This window comes from Mya arenaria, chromosome 15 (assembly GCF_026914265.1).
Source record: "Mya arenaria isolate MELC-2E11 chromosome 15, ASM2691426v1".
Classification (NCBI taxonomy): Eukaryota; Metazoa; Mollusca; class Bivalvia; order Myida; family Myidae; genus Mya; species Mya arenaria.
In genome coordinates, this window is record NC_069136.1 from 30,050,773 (window position 1) to 30,073,912 (window position 23,140).

Sequence of the window (23,140 nt, forward strand, 5' to 3'; positions counted from 1 at the left end):
GATCTTGTGCTATCTGTCAACTACATCACTCAGTTTATAACACATTCTACAGTGGACAATTTGCCAATAAATGCAGATCCACAAAAAATTAATGTCTCACAATTATTTATGATTTCACAGGTTATATTTATATACCACTGCTAATAAATTTAGCAGAAAATGCCAAATTAATCATCAAAAATACGAAGTCAAGAACGTTTGCATAGCAACACATGAAAAGAGAGGAGATTTTTGTGGAATGAAATACTTAAATATTTAAGAAGGCTAACAAAGAATGAAAATTTTCATAAGGCATTACAGTTGTTTGTTACCAATTTATATATGGGCAAACTTGGTGCCAAATGAACATTTTTTAGCCAAGATTCCTGTTTTCCTAGCTGAACAAGCAATATAGGTGGGTGGGGTAGGTTGACCCCGGACACAACATAATCAGCAGGCAGCTGTACCTGACTCAAACTCCTGGAGAACCTCGGCAAACAGCTCATCAAATAGTTGTATATTGTCCTCTGAAATTGCCAAATGGTTGGTGAATTCTGAACAGCCTATATGAAGCTGTATTCTGATGTGTGAAATGTTTGGAACTGTTAGTCATTTCTCCTATATAACCAAACATATAATTATTTTTCTATATAAAATTATTTTTTCAAATATTGGTACAATTTGGTTAGATGCGAAATTATCATTAAAATAAATATTATTTATTATTTAAAATAATAAATAATAGTTTTTTAAAGGAGAAAGGAACCTTGTTCATCAGATATTTCACAACAACAAAGCTTTGAAATCCAAGAAATCCTCAGAAGCATTAACATGACAACTCAATCATAAAAACATTTGTTTTGGTACCTACTTGAAATCCAAAGATTGAGTAATTTAGAATTACGAGGTTGTGACCATATTAGGTCGAAGTAATCGCTCCATTTTTCTACATCAGTGTTATTCGTATACGACACACTATAACACTTCGAACGCCCTGTTAACATGGACATTTTCATTGTTTACCCTAAAGTCCAAAAGGAAAGGTCTGTTATATTTAAGAGTATTCCACAGATACTAAATAAGCCTTTTTAGGCAGAAATGTTGTTTTATTTTTCTTCCTTGGGAGTTTCCTCTTCATCAAATTCTTCCATAATTTCTGAAAATCTTTTTTTGAATTAAATCCTCATTTGAGTATAAAATGTTGCCTATTAGTGCATTTAACTTATAAATAGCAATTTCAAAATCCTTATAAAAGAATTCCACACAATCATGACATTTGACTTGAAGTTTTGATATGAGATATTATTTATGCCGAGTATCTTTCAGGTGTTTGCATGTTAATGTACACCATCTGTATTGTCATGTTATAGTAGGTCAGTTTGAATACTATCTCCTTTGGAATCAGAAAGCTTTGTTTAATCACAGCCTGCAACTTTATCAAACAATCTAACAAAACATGTATAATCTAGAATCCACCATATATTTTTCTTTAAAACAAAACACGGCACAAAATCGTGTAAGCTTTGAACAAATTTTCCTTATAACCAGTCCATATTTTCCCTATTTCGTTAATTTTGTGAAACATTAGATTGACACAATATATCATTCATGACCAATTTTAACAATTTTAAATTTGTCTTCCATGCTCACATTGCAAGTAACAGGGTGGTCTCCTAAATGTTTTTGTAAATATATCTATCTTGGATATAATCCTTTTGTTCACCAAAGTTTTTATGGTCATAGAAGCATATTAACATTGGCTTAGTACCTAGCAGGTCAACAGGTTATAAGGTAAACATCATCAACCGATATAAATCAAGGGTCCATCCATTGCCTGCCAAAAACTATTCCCATATAGTAATTATCACATTTAAGAAGATAACTGTTTCCCCACTTCTAGATAGCACAAATCCATGTTGATCCAGTATATATATATTCTAGGTATAGTCTGGTGACTAAGCAAATGGAACCAATTTTCAATATTACAGCAAATACTGTGGTATAAGTACTGTAATACAGTCAAATATTAAAATTATCTTTATTCTTTTATATCAAGTTAAGTTTTCTTTTGATAAAAAATTATAAAATTGATCACCCTTGCAAGTAATTTAGGCAACATTTCCTGAAAAGTCCTACCTAAATAAAGCCATAGAATGACATTAGATACACTAGCAGTACTGCCCCACCTTCAGCAAGTCTAGTCTTCAAAGCAGTAATCATTATGTGACAAATGCTGAATCACCTTCCCTTTTAAATCATAATCAGACCAGAGTTGTCCCATTTAAAACATAAATGGCTCAATTGAGCTTAATTTAGACATTAAACTGGTTGGTAATTGAATGAGTCTATCTTGAACTTCCGATTCTTTGAGTTTTATTTTTTTATCTTGTTGAATGACTGGTTATGGTTAAATAAAAGGCAAGACATAAATTAATTACACATAATTATACTTATCAACACAATACACTTCTAAATACTTAAAACATTAAATAAAGGTCAAGTCATTACAACACCTTGTGTTTTGCCTAGTAGGTAATCTGAAATTAGATTTAACCCGTAACTAGTATAATTTCCACTAATGACTCAGCATATTATTTGTCAGCACCTATCAATCCCTTCTAATCTTATAACACCCAAGGAGATGTCTCAGATTTCCACCACTCACCTATATCAGATTGTGGGCGGGGCCTGTCCCGGAACCTGTGAGCCCGCATCACAATGGGAGTGGTGTCCCCTGAATCCTCAACATCTGCCCATCTCACACCAACCTCCGACCTTTGAGCTCGGTCTGGGAGCGGGGATGAGGACGGGTCCCGATGGCTCTGTATTTTTCCTTCACCAACCGCCTGAAATAAAAATAGCAGGCTTGAAGTTTTCTACTATTTAAAGATCAAACTTCATCCTTAAATCTACACCAGATCTAGGCTTTCAAAAGGGAGGCACAGAATACCAACTTTCCAAGAAAAACTGAAGGTTTTTACAGTGGCTCAATTTTAAAAACCATCATTAGTTAAACCAGTACCAGGGGGCCAGAGGCCTCTAACACTGCCTAGTCAAGAGCATATGTTTACCTTATAACAAAATCTGAAATTACCAGAAATTCAACCTAATGAAGGTCAAAGGTATTCATTTTTATACACCATGCTTTGCAGAAATATTGATAGAACCCTTTTCAAACATATCTTTCTTACCTCTGAAATCTGGAGCAGTGCTGCTTTTGCAAAATAAGTACTTTCAGTTAAATGAGTTTTTAATTATTTCCTTGCAACTTTAAATCAATACATATTTTTAATGCGAAAACTCTTCTCTCAGTCAGTAAAACCTATTTTGATCAGTTACCTTTGCATCTGTCTCATCACAATCACTAGGGTGGTTACACCCAGTATCATACACAGTATTCCAAGTTTCAATCCTCTCCAGCCATTCTTGAGTGTAATGCCAGTCTGACTTTTTCTCCCCATTCCCAGCATTGTTGGATACACTTCTACTTCTAGGCCTGGGTTTGGGGATATGAACTAGCCCGTGGTGTCCAGAGCCATTGTTGTACCTCACGGCACCCACAGAGAGACTTGTCGTAAGCCTCTGTTTTTGTCTAGCATTTTTTGGAGTAGATGTTGATGGAACATGTTCAACATTTCCGTAAGGCTTTTCCATTGCAACAAAAGTATCCTTGCAATAAACATTGTTAAAAGTTTCATTATCTTCAGATGCATTAACAGTATCACATATACCCATGTCAGTTTCTTGGTTCGTCTGTAAACTATCAATGAACTCAATTTCCCCTTTCAGCTCTGCTATTCTTTTATCATTCTTCATTCTGGTGTATTCTGCTTTTCTTTTCTTACTGACATCATCAATCTCTTGAATCTCATCATTCAACTTCTTCAACATCAGAATATTTCTACTGCTACCACTGGTAGACTGGGAAGTTTCTGATGCAAAGGAGACTGTTTTTGAAATGTTACCTGATTGAATAGTTTTACTTGCAACATTAATTGCATACTTTCCAAAAGACCCTTTGCCAGTGTCAGGTTTTTCATCATGAACATAACCAAAAAGCCTTCCAGTTAGTTTGTTTGATCTAGTTTTATTCTGCATGCCTCCAAAAACATCTACAGATGCAGTACTATGTTCACTAGAGTTATCCTTACTTGAAAGAGAACCATTACCTATAAAGGCCGACTCCTGCAGTAACTGAAAATTTGGGCACAATGAACAGTTCCCATTTTCACATTTACAGATGGAAAGTCTTTGCAATGCCACATTTTTATGTCTGTCAGACCCGTGTGTACAGGGTAGACTGCAAGAGATTGACAATGTTGTAGGCTTTGCACATTCATTGTTGCTACTTTTCCTCGGTAACGAGCTTATGTGCTCGAAAAATTGAAAATCCAGTATGCATTCATTTGACACAGTTCTAAATATAGTCCCATGGTTGTCATAGAGATTCTCTTTTGACCAATCACAATTGTCCATATCAGGCACACCGGACACTAGATGGGTCTGTGAGGTGTGGAAGTTTTTGCTAAAATCCAAAGAACCATTTTTGTTGCCAAAACAACACTTAAACATTCTCTTTAAGGGCATTTCTCAGAAAAAATATCAACAATTATTATAAGGTACGGCTTCTAAAAAGCACATTATGTGCATTACAAATTCAGTTCATCATTTATTTTAATAGAGTATTAGTTGGGCCCTCCAAACAATTCCTGTTCATGTTCACAAATATAGAAGTTTCAAAATCTAAGTCCGAATTCAGTAATGTTCGTTATTTTCAACATGATGCCTTAGGTAGCCAATTTTAGTCCTTTAATGGTAAAATCCATTCACCAAAGTCCAAAACAGATCAGCCTTAACACAAAAGAAGCACCAACAGTTTAAAACACAGCAGGACAAAGACAAGTATGGATGTGAAAGTATCTATTTCAATGAAGACGGTCCCGGAGTTGGGAAACTGCACAGACAGAGTCACATGCATGCTTGGAGCCTTACTAACAGCATGCATTCATCAATATGTCAAAATTGGTGTTTTAATCATCTGTTTTGAATGTTTACATGTAATAACCAGAGGGGTATGTGGTGAAATATAATTATTACGACCCTGAGGCCATTAACTTGTTGCTTTTCCTTATTATTAATTACTGTGATATGGTGGTTATAGCATTAAGTAAGTATATAGACAGTAACATATTAGTTTTACTTTTAATGCTACATAATATATGAACATTTTCATTCATAAAGTCTTTTTGTATTCAAACACATTAAGTTACATTATGCCAACCCAAATGGATTGACTACATTGCATACACAGTTAGTTTTAATAACTGTCATGTGGCTACTAATTGCAGTCAAAATAAGTCTATGTCACTTTTTTATAATTTGAATACTCTGAATATTTAAATATATCAAATTTGTAGCAATGTAGACATGAACTAGCTACTAGAGATGTGGACACCAACTAGCTACAGTCTCTGATCCAGCCACATTCTGTTTGGTAAAGTCGGAATCGTACAAAAGTAACAATGATTACACCAATGGTCACAAGAATAGCCACTTCTAGCTTTTGGACATGAACATCTCTTGGTGCTTTGTAATACAACATGTTTCCTTCAATATTGGTTTATAGTTTTATCATCATACACATACATTTTCATGAGCTCTCATTTCTCGTAAAATATTTGTTGATATTTTTTAAGGCTTGGTCATATTTACATCAGCAACTGTGAGATATGTTTATGCATTTATTTATCTTCTGTTTATCTTTTGTCATAACATGCAGTATTTTATGTCCTTCTATCATCGCCATCCATCGATCATTTCTCTTCCCTCACCAGGTCTCTCAAGCACCTTGTATTGGCCGATGTTTTGCATACCTGAGTTACACAGACATTTAACGATCAAAACAGTCTTCCGTAATCTCTCTTCCTGGTGAAAAAATCTTTAGAATTATAAAACAAGATTTGTGTTCATTTTTTCAAATCCTAGTTCTCATTTATGATTCATGTAATGTTTCCCATTGCTTCACATGAGTTAGTTCAATGTATTTTTATAATGCATAAATCCTCCTAAAACTTCTGCAAATTTGCTGCTTATAATGACTTGTTTGCATATATAATGGATATTTAAAAAACCCTGGATTGATATATCATGCAAAAATGTTTAGCACAGAGCAAATTTCAACCCAAAACTTGGTAATTATTGAACAAATAGAAGTTCATGTTCCATCTTCATGATTTGATTTTAACCTTCACTGTGTCTGTTCTTTGTTTATAAATCTCTTTTTCAAATGTTCTGAGGTGAAACAACACAAAATTTCTACACAAGATGACAATTATTTCAGGACATCTACATGGTATTTCTCCTCCCTCTCACTGTGTGCTGGTCAGCCCCACTCCTTCGTTTGTTCAGGGCGTAATCAGTCAGGTAGATGAGGAACGCTACAAAACCCATGAGTCCCAGGAAAACCAGCATCTCAAATTCCATGGTGAAAAAAGAACAAGTTCACTTAAATGTATTTCTTGCTTGTTTGAGATAAGAATGTTTTGGAACTTGAATTGTCGCTGTTTTTGGGGATTTTGATTTGTTTAACTGTTGTTAATGCCAATATTTCTTTTCATTGCATGCTCATCAGGTAACAGGTTCGGTAAACTGAACCTCTAACAGCTTATCCTATATTTGTCTTTAAAGTTCAACTTGATGTTGATTCTTCTAATGATTTAATCGCTTTCGGCACTTGTTGCTTCATGTGTGAGTATTTAACCCCTCACGCACACAGAAAAACAGTTGACTTCACCATCCCTTCAATAATAAGCACCTATAATTGTACTTGTATAAATCCACTTTTGTATTGCAATCCACTGCAGATATTGTAAACACTTGCATCTAATTTGTTTTATGAATTTTAATGATAATTTTAACGCAGGAAGTTTCAAAATTAATTAAAGTTGTTCCTTTAGCCCCAAGGCATATGTGTAATGTATGTCACAACATTATTTACATATTCACATGAAAAGCACTTCTTGTCGTTTCAGTTGTAGCCAAGTAAAAATAGATGAATAACAATCTTCTAATATTCCTAAATAATTATGCAAAAATAGTATCAAATTATCTTTTAACTAAAATATGAAAACAAATATCACTAAGCTACAAGGAACTTACCTTGAAAAAACTACGAAACATAGTTATATAACTATGCCATCACTTTTGCATCTGCACAACCAACATAGTTCTATCCTTCAAAGGTTTTACAACTTGTATTTTGAATACTTCATATAGTAAATAAAACCACACTTTTAAGACCATTCATTTGGATAGTAAGATAGCATGCCGAGCTGTTTACACACCGTAAATAACAAATCCATATTTACATTAAGTAAATATTAAAAAGTTTGGCTTAAATAGTAATTAAACACTTCCGCATTATAATTTAAATCTATTAATAATTTCCTTACACTAGATTGGAGAAACATGTGAATGCTTTCTGTATGTAATTATTGTTTCACACTGTGACCATGTAAAGTATATCACTGTTCTAATCATTTATCAACAAAGGTTTATCTTAATGACTGTAATCTTTTAAAGACATTAAATGGAAGGTCAAAATTACATGGATAATGATGGAAAAATAATGTAAGATAAAAATGTCTGTAGAGATAAAAAAATACAGAATTGCAAAATCAATAATGTTTGAACAAGAAAACTTGAGATTGCTTTTTTGAAACAGCACTTGTCTCCCACATTGTACATGGTTGTATATGAATTATTAATCAATGGTGGACAGGAAATTTGTACGTTTGGACTGGAGACGAACAAACATAGTGGTCATCTCCTGGTCATAACCTACAACCTGTATACCAACGAGGTTCCTGGGTCTAAGTATGTACATGTAGTTCCTGGGTCGAAGCATTACTAAGTAATTTAGCCAAAAGAAGTGTGATGTACAGAATGGTGACCAACAAATAGTATTTCACCCCAACGGTCACTGTGTCCTTGACCTCATGACCTAAAAATCAATAAGGGTCATCTACTTATCAAAACCAGCTAGCAAACTAAGTATAAAGTTCCTGGGTGCAAACATTCTTTAGTTATTCAGTTGAAACCATTGTTTTACCTCTAAGTCATCTTGACCACCTACTGGCCTGAAAATAAATATGGATCATTAACTAGTCATGACCAACTGGCATACCAAGTATGAAGTTCCTGGGTGCAAGTGTTCTTTTGTTATTAAGCAGAACAGGTTTTTTTTCCTCACGGTCACTGCGATCTATAAAATGACCTTGACCTTTGAACAACTTATCCCAAAATCAATACGGGTAATCAATAAGTCATGAACAACTGGCATTCCATGAATGAAGTTTCTTGGTGTAAGCATTCTTAAGTTATTCAGTAAGAAATAGTTTTTCACCTCAAAGTCACCTTGACCTTGACCTTTACACCCACAATCAATATTGGTCATCAACTCGTTATGACCAACTTGCATACCAAGTGTGAAGATCCTGGATACCAGGGTTCTTTAGTTATTGAGGGGAAATCTATTTTTTCAGCTCAAGATCATTGCGACCATGACCATTGACCTACTAATCTCAAAACCAATAGGGGTCTTCTAGTAGTCATGACCAACTGGCATATCATATATGAATTTCCTGGGTGCAAGCATTCTTTAGTAATTGAGCAGAAACCATTTTTTAGGTCACTGCCAGCATATCGTTTTTCACCTGAAGGTCAACACAACCTTCACCTTTTGACCTACTGATTTTATAATTAATAGGGTTCATGTAAAGGTCATAACCATCATGTATACCAAGTATGAAGTTCCTGGACCCAAAAAATCTTAAATTATTGAGCAGAAAGCTTTTTTCACCTCAAGGTCACCACAACCTTGACATTGAACCCTCTGATCTCAAAATCAAAAGGGGTCACCTACTGGACATGACCAACTTGCATATTAAGTATAAGGATCCTTGGTCTTAGCATTCTAAAGTTATTGAGTGGAAACAAAGTGTGACGTATGAACTGACTGATCCACGGATTGACGGACAGGGCAAAAGCAATATGTCTCCCCCATTCATTGAGTTGATACAATTTCATAAGCAACTCAAAATGTAATTATGAACATAGGCTGATAGTAAATCATACTGTTCTAGCCAATACACATATATAACCATACCTTGAGGCTGTCACTGCTAGAATGTAGACTTGCGTCTCGCTGTATGCCGCTGTCGTTACTGTTACTGGATGCCACTTCAGTCTGTAGCATAATCCCGAGTCTGTCGTAATTTCCACGTGTAGCGGAGTCCTTCCGTGATCTACCACTGTCTGACCTGTCCTTGGAAAATGATTGCTTCCTCTGTTTACCCAGAGATTTAGCACTACCATCACCAGACTGCAAGAGTTTACAGTATTGGCATATTGTTAATGAGTCGGACGACCCACGACTTTCGAGACGACTCGTTGATTTTCTCCGTCTTCGACCTAGGGTCATTGTTCTAAGTTCACACTCACATTTAAATTCCTCAATGTTAACATCACACTCTAAACTGTTATAAGAATTGTTTCTCGTTTTCATTGAACTTTGTGACCCCATTCGCGAAAGGCTAGGATTACGCCTTGGTGAGGCCCCAACAGGTTTTGGAGTCTTTGGTTTGTTTGGTTGTTCCGTTGGAGGCGATTGCACACTACTTGTTGCACTGCTGACTGACGTTACACTCATAGAATCCTCATCCCTAAAACTCCTTGTACTGCTAGGTGTTAATCCATTTAACAAGTTACTGGAATAATCGTGCACAGGAGTAGATGGGGTGGATATAGAAAGTTTTAGGACGCTTCTCTCCTGTGTTGGAGTTGGGCAGTTAGAATCTGTCTCAGTTGAATCAGGGTGGGGCTTAGAGCGGTAAATATCGGCAGAAGTGTGCCGACGTCGAAACTCCCGATTCACGAACGGAGAACTAGGAGGGGTTTCTGCACTGTCAATATCGTCATCCTGGAAAACCGCTATTGGGGGTGTGGCTGGGTAATCGGTTTTCACTGGACTAGCAGTGCCCAAAGAAGACTCTGATTTATTCTTCTTAAATAAACCTTTTAGAGTCATTTTCTTTGAGAAAAAATCCTTCGCAGATTCACTTTGTTTTGTAAATGCATTCAAGCTGAGGTTCTCGTTGGCAGTTTTTCTTTTTGACATCATTTTTTTAATAAAAGTAGAACTGTTTTGGTTTTGAACACTAGGTGACTTGGATCCATCAGAGTGTCTTCTCTCGTCCATAGACTCTGATTGTGAGTGAGAGTTATGCACCTTGTCCTCCTCTATTCCGGAGAGTCTGAGAGCTCCGACCTCCTGGGCTTGACGGAAACTCGATGTCCGCTTGGCTCGCTGCATCACTCTCCGGACATCCTCATCTTTAACTTCAGGGAGGCTCGAGCTACTTAGCTTTTGATATTCTGAAATGGATTCATTATATGTGCTTATATCCATGTGCTCTGACACTGAACTCACAGTTGATACATCCGAAGTCCGACTTGAACATGAATCATTCATGGCAGCTTTCTTAGACTGACCCATACTTGTAAGACTGTTTTCACTCTTAAAGCACTTTGACTGGTCTACACTGTTATAAAACACATCATCGTGACTGTCCCCACTGCTTAGAATGGTTTTCCCATACTGCCTTCTCAGGGGCTTATTGTGCATCTCAGTAACCTCCCTTGATTGACTTTTCAAAAACTGACTTGTTCCCCTTTGATATTCTTCCTGACTGGTTTCAGGCCTATTCACATTGCTGCTTGAACCTTGTGAACCAGTCTGTCCGGTCTGCTCAAGGTCATTCTCATCTGTTTCCATGGTTTCGAAGGTAAAATGCCCATTCTTGTACACAATCCTCGCATCACCAAACGCTAATGATCCTGCAAATACAAGGAGCACTGATCAAGACGTCTTTGCACCACAATAAAGATAGACATATTCATGCAATCCACTACTTCAAACTAATATTTACCAACAACCTTAGTGAATTAAGAATTCTTCTAGCATAGATTGCTTGCCAAAACAATAATTAACAGCACATGATAGACAGTATTAATGTAAATAATACAAATGCCTTTCACTCTATAAAGCATAAATATCCATGCATAATCTTATAATAGAAAGTTTTCAATTCAGAACAATAATTAAACCACTAATAAAACTCCATACCGAAAGTAAAAGATGCATAATTTATGCAGGAATGTCCCTGTATTCACATTTTATGGTACATGATATTTTCCACTTTATGTCCAAAATGCATTTTTTCTTGATAACTTATCATGGTTAACAAACGAGGGCACTTTATTATTAGTGTTACCATAATGGCTCCTAGCCGTGACTATCTAATATACATCTTTCAGCTTGAGAACTTTGTGTGTATTCTATCTCTAGATATGAAATCTGCTGTCATAAATAACAAACAATAACTCACCTTAAAGAAAGTTTGGAAAAGATTAATTTGACATTTTTTGTAATATTTTGAAAGAGAAAATAATTTCCCATGCATTACAAAAGAAATCTGAAATCTGGAGTGATTATGCAAGCTTCATTTCAACATATTTGCAAAAAACAAAAGAGTATAAATATTTATCAGAAAGGTCATTGCTGCAAATTAAGCCTTGTCGTAGATATACAGGTTTAGTTTCTCAAATGACCGATTTATGCTTAATTTGGTCTAAAACAAAGCTGTATATTGTGCAGAAAGGTCTTTCATAATAAAGGGAGGTGCTCGATTAGATAATATAATCTCACAAAACACACAGATATTTGGGCACGGTGACAATTCTATCGAACAATAGATCTCACATGTCATTGTTTTGTTTGTCATCTTTAATCGTTTGTAAACAATGCCTGATATTTAGGTATATTTTTATAAAAATAACACATTCAATCACTTTTTTTCCAACCAACTTTCTTGTTAATAATGTACTTTATGGGACTTAATTGCTAAGGTAGCCTGATTCTACTCACACTTTTGCTTTTCAGTGAGTGTATACACTGATAAATTGACATCATAAATGCTATGTCAGAACGGCAATATTTAGTTTAGAATGAAGACTTTAAACAAAGATAACTTAACCATTTTGTCACCATTTTTAATGAAACATAGCGCAGTCTACGTCGCTTACAGAGTCCTGCCTTTGGTCTTTTACCAGAGTTTGATTGAGAGTTTAGTTTTAAGAAACACCACCACAAATCTTTCCATAAAACTACAGCCTTGTGGAGCACTGTCAAAACATTAGATTGGAAACAGGTTTGTCAAAGTGTTTGAGAAAACTAATTACCAAATCAAACTCCGGTAAACACATGAAGGCTTGGCTCTTTAAGTGGCATAGACTGCCCTTGTTCGTTTAAAATGGTGTAGTAAACGAAAAGTTATCTTTATTTTAAGTCTTCATTTTGAGCAAAATGTTGCCTTCTGACAAAGCATATATCACGTAATATATCACGTGGTATACACACACTGAGTATGGGTCAGACCAGCACTACAGAAGAACAGGGTTTACATATAAAAGCACTGGAGATTTTACTTAGGAACACCACAAACAATGCTTTCCAAACTTTGGTCATCATAAAAATGAGTCAAAGTAATTTCATTATGTTGCTATAAGGTCAATTTAACATTATCACCTGGCGATTTTTACCCCTAGGGAGGTCATAAGTTTACCTGTCAACTCCGGATATTAATTTCTAATTGCCTGGTCTACCCAATCATATAAATTGTTTTGTTTTGATTTTATCCATGCCCATTAATGACGTTTCAAAACTATTTGAATCAACAAGATAGACAAGACACTTTTTTCAATATAGGGGCATAAGTATTCTTGTCTTGAATTAAAAATCCATGAGCAAGCGTGCCAAGTTTCATATGAATATTTTAAGCACTTTTCAAGAAATTGGTGCAATACAGATTTCCTTGCAATACCACACACATGATTCTATATTTATATTTCTACTATGAAAGGCATTGGTTTGGCATACCATTGGAGAGTTGATATGACATGGCTCATCAACTCAGGTACCTCATGTACATAGGTAGAAAAGATTTATACAATCTGTGAATATTCAAAAGAGTGTAATAAAAACTGGAAGGCTGAATGACGATGATCCCAAGGCCATGACAATTATCCGCAACCTACATACATGCTAAGATACAAACACATGTATCAGTTTTATTCTAGTACCTGTGGGCAGACTAAGGCTGCGTCTCTTGTGTCCCCTGGTCAGCTGGGTCTGTCCTTTAAGCCTCTCCTCTCTGCCCCGCTGCTGCTGCTGCTGTTGTTGTTTGAGGTGGTGGTGTTTGTGTGGCAATGAAGACGTCAGGTCATCCTTCTGTTCTTCCACTTCAGCAATCTCAGACAACAGCTGCAAACAATAGAAGGTATGAACAGTTTTGTGGGTAATGGACACGTTTTACTCCTATAAGAAGTAATCCAACGCTCAATCATCCAATTCACTTTCTTCAATAACTATCTCAAACACAACATGAACCCAACATTCTATCAAACAGCAAGAGTCTGAGGCAGAAGTCAGGAGTGGCAAGTTCAAGTCTTCAATTCAGGTTAGAATCCCAATTTACTATCAAACACAGCAAAAGTGACAGATGAGTGGCCAGTTCTAGCTTTCAACTCAAGTTAACAATTACATTTGTCATCACTATCCATTTCAAACATTTTTTTAAATAGTTTAAAACAAAAGATCGTATTATAGAAAAATGAAAAAAATCACTGAAAACTAAGTGCATGTCAGCAAAAAATACTATAGTATATATCAGCTTCAAAATGTTGCACAATCTAAATTTGTTAATCCTTGAATGTTCTCTTACATGTAGTCAAATCTAATCCTTTCAGCTAACAATTCAAGATTTTTATTTTTTTCGGAAGTTTTTCACAATATATTTGATTGTTTAAGTCAGCTAACACCAAATGAAACAAAGACTGCTCCACATAAACCCGCTATATACCCCCTGAGAGTTCGTACAATCTTCCATATAAAACTTGAAACAAAAGCTTTGTTGACAAATGTGGTAAGGGTTTAACCATATCAGACAATAACAATAGATGAATGCTGTGTGCAAGCAATGGTCAATGAGTGTAACACTCCACAAACCACATTTTGGAATCATCAATCAACAGTCAGCAGAAATATGAACAAAACCATTGTAAAGGAGAACAACTATGTCATACATTCTTTTTTGTAATTAAAATGTTGGAATGTCAATTGCCAAGGACATATTTGGCGGCGTTTTTTATTTAGAATGAAGAATGTCAAACTTGGAACCATTCAGTAGGTGTCTATCATGAGCAATTAAAAATAAGAATTATCTTTATTACCGGTAGATTTGGTTTTTAAATTGACATACTTCTACAATCGCCATTATAACTTTTATGCTTGAGCTAATAACTGTTAACAATTTTTTCATCAGTATCATTTTACAATATAATTCATGAATATCGGCATATTTCTATTACCCTCAAGAATAAATCTGGAAATAATATACCCAACACCATTAAAATTTAAGTCTAGTGAATTAATCATTAATTTTCACCCCAAAATACCCATGAACATAATATAGGTCTAAGCTGAGACATATTTGTGTTAATGTCTGAAAAACATGATACTTCTGGAAGATTGTGAAGATAGGGGTCCATTTATTCCTGTCAGGTGAGGCTAGCTCCAATCTTAATCAAACATCAACATGTTGGGGCAAACACACCCAAACTTCCTGGGGATTTTTTCCCCACACACTGTAAAGTATCACAAAAAAACAGAAATTCTCTTTTCCTAGAATTCCAGGAATCTGATGTGTAGCCTGTCAGAAGTGCCAATCATTGGTTTAATTCGGACAATTCAAGGGCCATAACTCCAGGGTGCCTCTAGTGATCTGACTGGTAATCAAACACAGGCAAGATGTAATGTCAATAAGAATTGCTGCCAACTTCTAATGTCTAAGTTTGAGAATGGACATCAGAGAGCATGATGCCAGAAATGACACTTTATTGTATCTCATTTATTGTTTCAGTAAGTGAAATCACATATTTTATGTTTTACAATTACGCATCTGCACGATGCTGCATTTTTGAGGCGAAAAATTTGAGGTCATAGATTTGTGAGTGTATGCAATATTTTTTCATTGCATATAAATCCTAAATTTGCAAATAGTAGGCAGAACTGAAATTTGAAATTTCCATCCACTTATAAATATACTTAAATGGCAGATGTTCCATGATATTTCTAGATAGATTAAATATGATATTATAGTAGAATTACGATGAATATTTCTGCATAAAATGATGTATTAAATTTAGGCTGGCTCTGCAGAAGGTCTAATATCCCCGTTTCAATCTGCCATATGAATTATGGATACTTCATCAATTGTTTATCATTTTGTAGACAAAGGACTAAATATCAAGGATGGAAAATATGAATTACCTAGAGCTTTCAAAAGTTATGAGAAAAGTCCACGTAATTTTTTATCACCCATTGTAATTCAAATATTTTCGCCTTAATTAACTGTAACATTATAGAAAACCAAAGGAAGTGAGCTAAGCTTTATCCTGTTATAACAGACATCGAGAAATCGGCCCCTAGGCTATTTCATAACTGATTCAGAAATGTGTAACAAATCATTTTAAACTCAGAAGTACAAAAGACATTTATTAGCTAATCATCAAAAAGTAAAAAAAAAGAATAAAACTTACAATCATTTTTACATTTGTCTAGTGGGAAGATAAAACTCCTTATACTATCATCATTATAACAGAACTGTAAGACTAATAATATCCTGTAACACCAACCACAAAACTTCTGACCACATTTTCCGACCATTAGACACACTGACATATATTTTAAAGTGCATATTCAAGTAGCAAAAACTCACAAACGGCATGTACATATAGTAACATCAGAGGAGAGCTTAATTCCAAACTTCCGTATATGGCCACAATAGCAATAGGTAATGATGAGCCTGTCCATATTTAGATTTATGTGCAAGTCAAACTGCAACAAAACTGACAAGTTAAATGTCTGGTAATATCATAACAATTGTTGAGAAAATTATTTTAACATTTACCATGTCAGTTGCTTTCGGATTTCAAACCACATGTAGATTGATTGTCTTATAATAAGAGAAATAATTTCAAGGTGACTAGTGTTTGTAAAACAACATAAATTTGGAGGTAGTTTGTTCTCTTTACACCAACACTGCTGCCATAAACAATGCCACCAATATTCCACCATGAACAAACAACAAGTTTACTTTCATACTGCAAAACCTACTCAACACTAGTACCACTCTACAATTCCGCTCATTCCTTACATTATGAGCAACAATCAGCCTGCAGGCACTTATATTAAAGAGTTAATAAAGATAATGCACTGACTTCTGATGTCTCCACAAGCTGTTATAAGTGGTCAATCCCACAAAGAATCCAACAACAACAACAACAGCTTAGTGTATGGTGTCACTTCCTTCTTCCTGGCTACAGTCTTTTGTTATAAACCTAAACAATGTGATATTCTAGTTCGAAATAAAATGTGACCAGCATATTCCATCATGCAGCTTTGTGGCTGTCAATTCATCTTGCAGTCTGTGGTAATCAACACCAGAAAAAAAACAAGCACAATCAATAGCTCCAGTTCCAGCACATATACACCAGCACTTCATGTACACCCTGACACATTGGGAACATACATGTATCCATAAATCTCTGTAACTATAAGAGTGAACACAAAGGATAAGCCAAAATCTGATGGCCACGGTTATCAACACAGAAAAACAATCACACTACAATTTCAACACGTTCAACAGAAGCCAGAGTAATAAACCACTCAAATTACCCATGGAATCCTAAAGGCCCTTAAAACCAGCCAAATGGGAACCAGGGCACTGCTAATAGCATATTTAGCTGATGCCCTGCTCTTAGCAAGTTGTACTAGAGTACTGATAAGCCCTGAGCTAATATATGTTGGGCCCAGCCTGATAGCTGATAAGTAGCAACAGGTGCAGACTAGGCATAGTAGACAGAACTGTTGACAATTAGGCCAAGAGAGGAATAATGTTGTTTAAGGGGCACATTATAATGTATGGTACAAATGCTCTAACCTTTATTCAAACCTTGACAATAATGATATAAGATAAGGGCACTATGTTGATTTTGACACCTACCCCGGTATATTTCACCTCTAGAAATGGGTGAGCTAACAGGACATAGTGTCTCACAACAATGCATTAAGCATGAGTTTTACTACTATGCAAACACAGTTTGTTATCTGAACGAAGAACAAAAGTGTCGGCCTTTTATTGTGAGTGTTTTATTGCATTCCTCTATAAGCTGCCTGGTAATTTGGCCAGATTGAGGACCGAGATTGTCTAGGGAAACCACATATATACATTTATGCTGCACTCACTTGCTGTGAGCAGTGCGGCTCATAATTCAGATAATATGCACATTAATTACTGGTACTGTGTGGGGAAGTACATAAGAGATGAATATATACACACTCATTTTTGTGCCAACTGTTTGTTTACAATAATAAAGATAATTGTGTAGCCTAAAATAGCTGAAGACATTTTGTATATTTCTCTGAAATGTTAAATGATTATAATATTTCGGAATGAACAATTAAAAGGGGAATTAACAGTGGTTTATAAACAATTTAATACCTTTTAAATGAGACATAGTTGTCTTCCTTGACATGGAGATCACATTCTGTATTTAAAATTCAATTAGGAGTTATTGGAAAGTAAATAGTGATGTTGGAAGACTATATCCAGCCCAATGACCTTAAAGGGCTATAGCTAGCCCATATACCTTAGAGGCCTAGCGCTAGCCCATTGACCTTGAAGGCCATTACCTGTCCACCTCCAGAATATACGAACATTAGTATTCTTGTCCATATTCACATTATTATTCACCTATCAAATAGCATGTACATGAGTGGCCAGGTATTATTTACATATTTGGAGAAACTAAGCGTTACCATAACTTCAGCATCCCATAGTTAAGCCATGTAGCTTTCAGTTTTGTTACAATTCTGCTTGATTTTACTATTTTTACTTTATTGTCAGGGGATATCCAACATACCTATTTAATATTACAGAAACATTTCCCTCACTTTCTCACACATTTTTGCAATGAAATTAATAGATGAGACAAAAAGCAGGTTTATGTTAGCTATCTCAAGATATAAACCCAATGACTCATACTAAATACAGCAATCAACATCCATGATGTTCTCATGCTGTTTAAGCTATAGTTTCTTTTTTATTTGCACTGCGCACTCACCTGCCTTAGAGCGCCCAGATAAGCTATCAAATACAGGCACATTGAAAATATACTTCAAAGGCGCAAATATACCTGGAGTAGCAAAATTGGTTAAATGCAAACAAATATAACTATTCAGATAGCTTACACGCTTAATAGTTTAAACAAAGATTTTATGTTACCTGAATTTTCCCAACTAAATCATATGATCATGAATTACCTACATTTGTAACCTGTTGTTATCCATTTAACCATTCAATCACTCAGTTTATTGCTTAATAATTGAAAAATGACAGTCTTGAAAAAGTTACTTTGACAATGATTTAAAGCTGCACTCTCACAGATTAAACGTTTTACTTTATGTCTTTGAACGAGCCAATTAATGCAAAAGCGCAATAAAACCAATGATAATAAGACTGCTGACATAACATCGCATCGAAGAATAACATATTTAAGTTAAAAAATGATGTTTTATGCATTTTACTTCAACCCTTAGTAACGGTTTAAGCCATAAAACAATAATTTTTGAACGGAAATATGAAAATCTGCTATCTGATCTTTTGTCAGCAGGCTTATATCACTGGTTTGCAGATATTTACGCAGAAATTGGCTCATTCCAAGACAAAAAAAATAAAAAAAGTTGTTTCAACGGTAAATCTGTGAGAGTGCAGCTTTAAGTTTAAATAAGTTAAGGAAACAGATTCAATCATTTTCAAAAGAGGCCAACAAATCTTTCAATAATAAAAACCAGCCATTTCCTGTCCATATAATTTGATTATGTATTTAGCACAATAAGGCACTGCATGACATAAAGAGGACCATCCTCTCCTTATTGAAGCTACAGGATTTTCAATGAAGCAGATGATGTTAATTTAGAAAATTTGGACTAATAAAAAGCAGCTCACATATCACTGATTCCGTTCAATAGAATAACAAAATACTAGGTCGCTGGCTTGTATAAGTGCATACAGTTGTATCGGAAGTTGTCAATGTCGATATATGAGTCATCTGTAGTCCCAATTTAGGATATTGGGGCTTTCATTGTTGACAAAATGTGCAGACATATTCGGACATGAAGCCGTGCAGACAAATTCGGACATGAATTCCAACTAGTTTTAAGCAAATACCAGTAGCATTTTTTACAGACAATAGCAAACATGAAGCTTAACGAATTTTAAGCAAATACTATAAGTAGCATTTATTACTGGCAATATCAAACATCAAGCCCAACAAATTTAAGCAAATACTAGTAACATTTTTACTTACAATATCGGACAATAAGCCAGACAGATTTAAGCAAATACCAGTAACATTTGGAACAGCCCCAGTTTAATACTTATATAATTATACGTTAACAAGATGTTACATGATACTTTCTGTATAATCCTCTTTCAAGTTACAATCATACCAGTCTATTAGAGGCAATCATTTTTGTTTTAAGTATAGGCCACATCCTATCACTTTCCTGTACACATTGTCACATAACGTGATATATAATATTTGCATATTTTTCACATTTTCCGCTCCAGATATGCCAGATTTTCAAAACATGTTAAGCATTGAATTACTATGACAACTCTAGAAACTATTCCAGACAAATTGGCACATTTTCATTGATCCTCACAGGAAGAAAATTGTTGGTTCTATCCGATACCATTTTATTTGACAAGATGATCGATATCAATCAAGTTAGTAAGTTTTCGGGGTGTTACCAGTACAAATGTGTCCATATTTGGACCCCCAAAGACACTTTACCCCTCAGGCTCAGAGATATCTGCCCCATTACTCAAGATGACCTTCAGGGTCATCCAACACAGGTCACAGAAGACAAATTTAGGAATTATCAAGATATCCTTCAACACCTTGTATATATGGATAAGACATTAGGCGACCTTAAGGATTTGGTGTTTGAATTTATATACCTTTTATTTACCAGATATAAAAGCCCGCAATCATGTGGTCAGTTAAAATGCCGGAGTATCATAAGCAAAATTGCAGAATTCCTAACTCTGCAGTTAATTTAAGAAAAACAGGATTATCAATGTGAATGAAGTATGAAAATTCAAGTGAGTAAATGACATAGTATGACTACTTCCATGGTCTTACATTATTACTACATTTTAACTGTTTGAACACTGAATGCCTATAGCTATAAGATGCATAAACATGCATGAGTTGATGAAGATATACAAACTCACTGTGTGACACATATTATCCATGTCCGTAGGAATCATTCTGAAAGGGTTTCAACTAATCATCCCATCTCCAAACAGGCAATGTGCACATCAACAAAATTAATATTCTTACAAAAACACGATCCAAATCCACACTTTTGCCTCAATTCTGAAAAAAACATGTTTAACACTACTGGCCATTGTTCAAAAACTATCTGTAAAACAGATTTCTCTTGTATTCACAATACAACTAGATCTCAGCAGTGATAACATCCATGTTTTGGGTATGGTACAGTGGTACAGCCATGTACATCATGTAGTTTCTGCATTAAAAGTCACATGCGAGCAATGCAAGTCAAGATACATGTGATATATTCCCATTTCTATCACTTTGAATGCTAAGGCTCCACCCCTTGATCACAGAAACAGACACATATTACTGGTGGAAACAGATACATTTCTCCCTCTTACAACAAAGACAACACACGCTTCCTCAGATAAAAGCCAACTAATTCTTATATCCACATTTCACTGATAATCTTAAATACATCATTTAAATCAATCTGGCTAAAACAAACACTGTACACTGCCTACTTAATCTTATCCCATTAAAAGGTCGAACATTATCGCCAATCAGGTATTAAGTTTCTTAAAATGTCTCCATCAGCGAAGCAAAACAACACCTAAACAACGGGACCACAATATTGAAAATTCAAATCCAACCACAAGTCACAAACATGCATTCAAATTTCCCTCTGTAACGTAAACCCTGAGGCCATATCACCTGTGTTGCAAGTAACGAGTTACCTGTCCATTATTGATTAACTATCTGGAGACAAACGGATCTCTTTCACGTTGACAAAACAATCAACCACAGTTTAAAAGGGGACATCATCTCCCTTGTTAACTGCTGTCAGCAACTATTGCATTGTTAGTTGACTTTAAGCTTACTAGTCAATATTTAACTCCACCTACAAGCTAGTACCGGCTTCATGCTACTAGTATACTATCTTCGATGACTTTTAAACTTATTATTGCTGTAGTTAAGACTGGTAATTATACTTCCACTATTAGGGACCTGAAAATATTTGAAAATAGCAGACAGCTTGTTATCTTCAAATACACAAAGGTGCAAGTTTCATGTAATTATTCATTGAGAAGGCTGATTTGTGGTTTTAAGTTCAGAAAACACTAAATTTAAAGTAGTATTTTCAGAGATTATTAGGACATACATGTACACTTCAAATAAATCTTAGGATAATAGAAATTTTCGTCACTTTCTTTTCAGACAATACTTTAAACAGCACACAGTCAAATCTTATACATGTTGATAGCATCTTAAACATTTAAAGAAATAGTGTTATAAACCTAAGATAGTGGCCAAAATTTATTGCAAAGAACTGTTTATTCATACAGCCCCATTTTGGGGCTATATCTTTGTCAAAGTGGGACAATGTTTGTATAACAAATACAAATCATACAAACGGATTAAGATGCCCATGTTCATAAAATTCAAAGCTGGCTAGTTAAGGCTTAAGATACTGGACCCTGATACAAAAAAGATTGTAAGCCTGTAGGATTGTAACATTCTAGGTGTAACTCTGTTTGGCGTCAGTTGTGTTTCCGCATATATTTTGCCTGTAACTTTACCGTTGAACCCCGAGCACTCTTAAGGTGCATAAGGTTTACGACCAAGATATTTCATTGAAACCGACCCCTGAGGTTTATCTCTTTATCTAATTTCTTATTTCAAGGAAAATTTTTATCTACTTTTCTCTTAGTGTTCATTTCCCTGTTTGTCTGTCACCCCCTATGAAACATATGCTTGATCATCAACAACAGAACCTGTGTTCTTTTATTTAAAAGTTATGAAAAATCAGTTAAAAGTGGTTAATTCATGAAGGCTCTTTTTAGGCCCTTCAAGTTCTTTAAAATTAAGTCATTCTGGCGTTTGAATCATAATATTATGTTAAACTATAGTCTTAACCTAAAATAATGCAAAAATTACCATTGTTTTTCACCAAACAATGAAGAAATACTGAATTAAAAGTAGGTATAAACAGTAAAAAATGTGTTGTTGTTTTTACATTTTTCATGAATTTAAGAACTATTTATAGTGGACCCATCCTTCACAGTTTTTATAAGTCTAGCATTTCATGCACAAAATATGAGGTTTCAATATTGTAGATGGTAAGATATGCCGTCGCATTCATATCTTTATGAAAGTCATAAAAAATGGCAAAACATGACAAAATTTACAATTTATCATCTTCTAACCTATTGTTTTTAAGTATTAGCAAATTGTTTAGTAAAAAAACAACATTCAATTTGATATTTTGGCATTATAAAAAGCCCATAATTTAAAACACCATACATTTCATGAGTCAGTATTTTTTTAATTTTTTTTTGAAAACTTGTTGGGCTAAAAATGTCAGCCTTAGTGAACCCACCTCTTTCCTGGCAGTTACAACAGAATGCATCAACCCTCTTCATGTTTGTGCAAGTACCCTAGGATCTTTTTCAATATTACCACAGGTTGTTGACAACAAATGAGCAATGACTTAATAAATGCAAACAAATCTTCAGGCTTATCTTTCACAATGTTTATTCTGCAATGTAATTTCTCCCATTAGAAATTGATAGTGTATTGACCAGTCTAATCCTAAAGGCTCTGATTATAGGATATCATTTCTCTAAATTTTACA

General features: G+C 34.9%; 2 protein-coding genes across 10 annotated transcripts in view; both read right to left on the reverse strand.

Annotated features, from left to right (window-relative positions):
- The window catches only part of LOC128219956 (uncharacterized), a 65,854-nt gene that overhangs the window by 15,151 nt on the left and 27,563 nt on the right, over window positions 1–23,140 (reverse strand). For 5 of the 9 annotated variants that reach the window (XM_052928161.1, XM_052928163.1, XM_052928167.1 and 2 more), the window contains 4 exons: window positions 13,180–13,360; window positions 9,146–10,875; window positions 2,645–2,825; window positions 447–506 (listed from right to left, as the gene is read on the reverse strand). In XM_052928161.1, coding sequence (XP_052784121.1) covers window positions 447–506; window positions 2,645–2,825; window positions 9,146–10,875; window positions 13,180–13,360 — 2,152 coding nt within the window. Of the gene's footprint in view, window positions 1–446; window positions 507–2,644; window positions 2,826–9,145; window positions 10,876–13,179; window positions 13,361–15,696; window positions 15,718–16,067; window positions 16,171–20,459; window positions 20,768–23,140 lie in introns of those variants that run through there. The other 4 variants (XM_052928169.1, XM_052928171.1, XM_052928170.1 and 1 more) reach the window with 4 other exon arrangements.
- On the reverse strand, window positions 2,834–7,031 carry LOC128219958 (uncharacterized). Its single transcript, XM_052928172.1, has 2 exons — window positions 3,983–7,031; window positions 2,834–3,739 (listed from the first exon to the last, which is right to left on the reverse strand). Exons 1-2 carry the CDS (start codon window positions 4,564–4,566, stop codon window positions 3,292–3,294), a joined length of 1,032 nt encoding a protein of 343 aa, XP_052784132.1. The 5' UTR covers window positions 4,567–7,031; the 3' UTR covers window positions 2,834–3,291.

What these genes read in the sequence shown, in the direction of transcription:
- LOC128219958 (XM_052928172.1), bottom strand. Translation starts at nt 4,566, where the DNA reads ATGCCCTTAAAGAGAATGTTTAAGTGTTGTTTTGGCAACAAAAATGGT. An exon ending in GGCAAAGGGTCTTTTGGAAA is followed by an intron (nt 3,740 to 3,982) that starts GTATGCAATTAA and finishes GTTCATTGATAG; the next exon opens with TTTACAGACGAACCAAGAAA.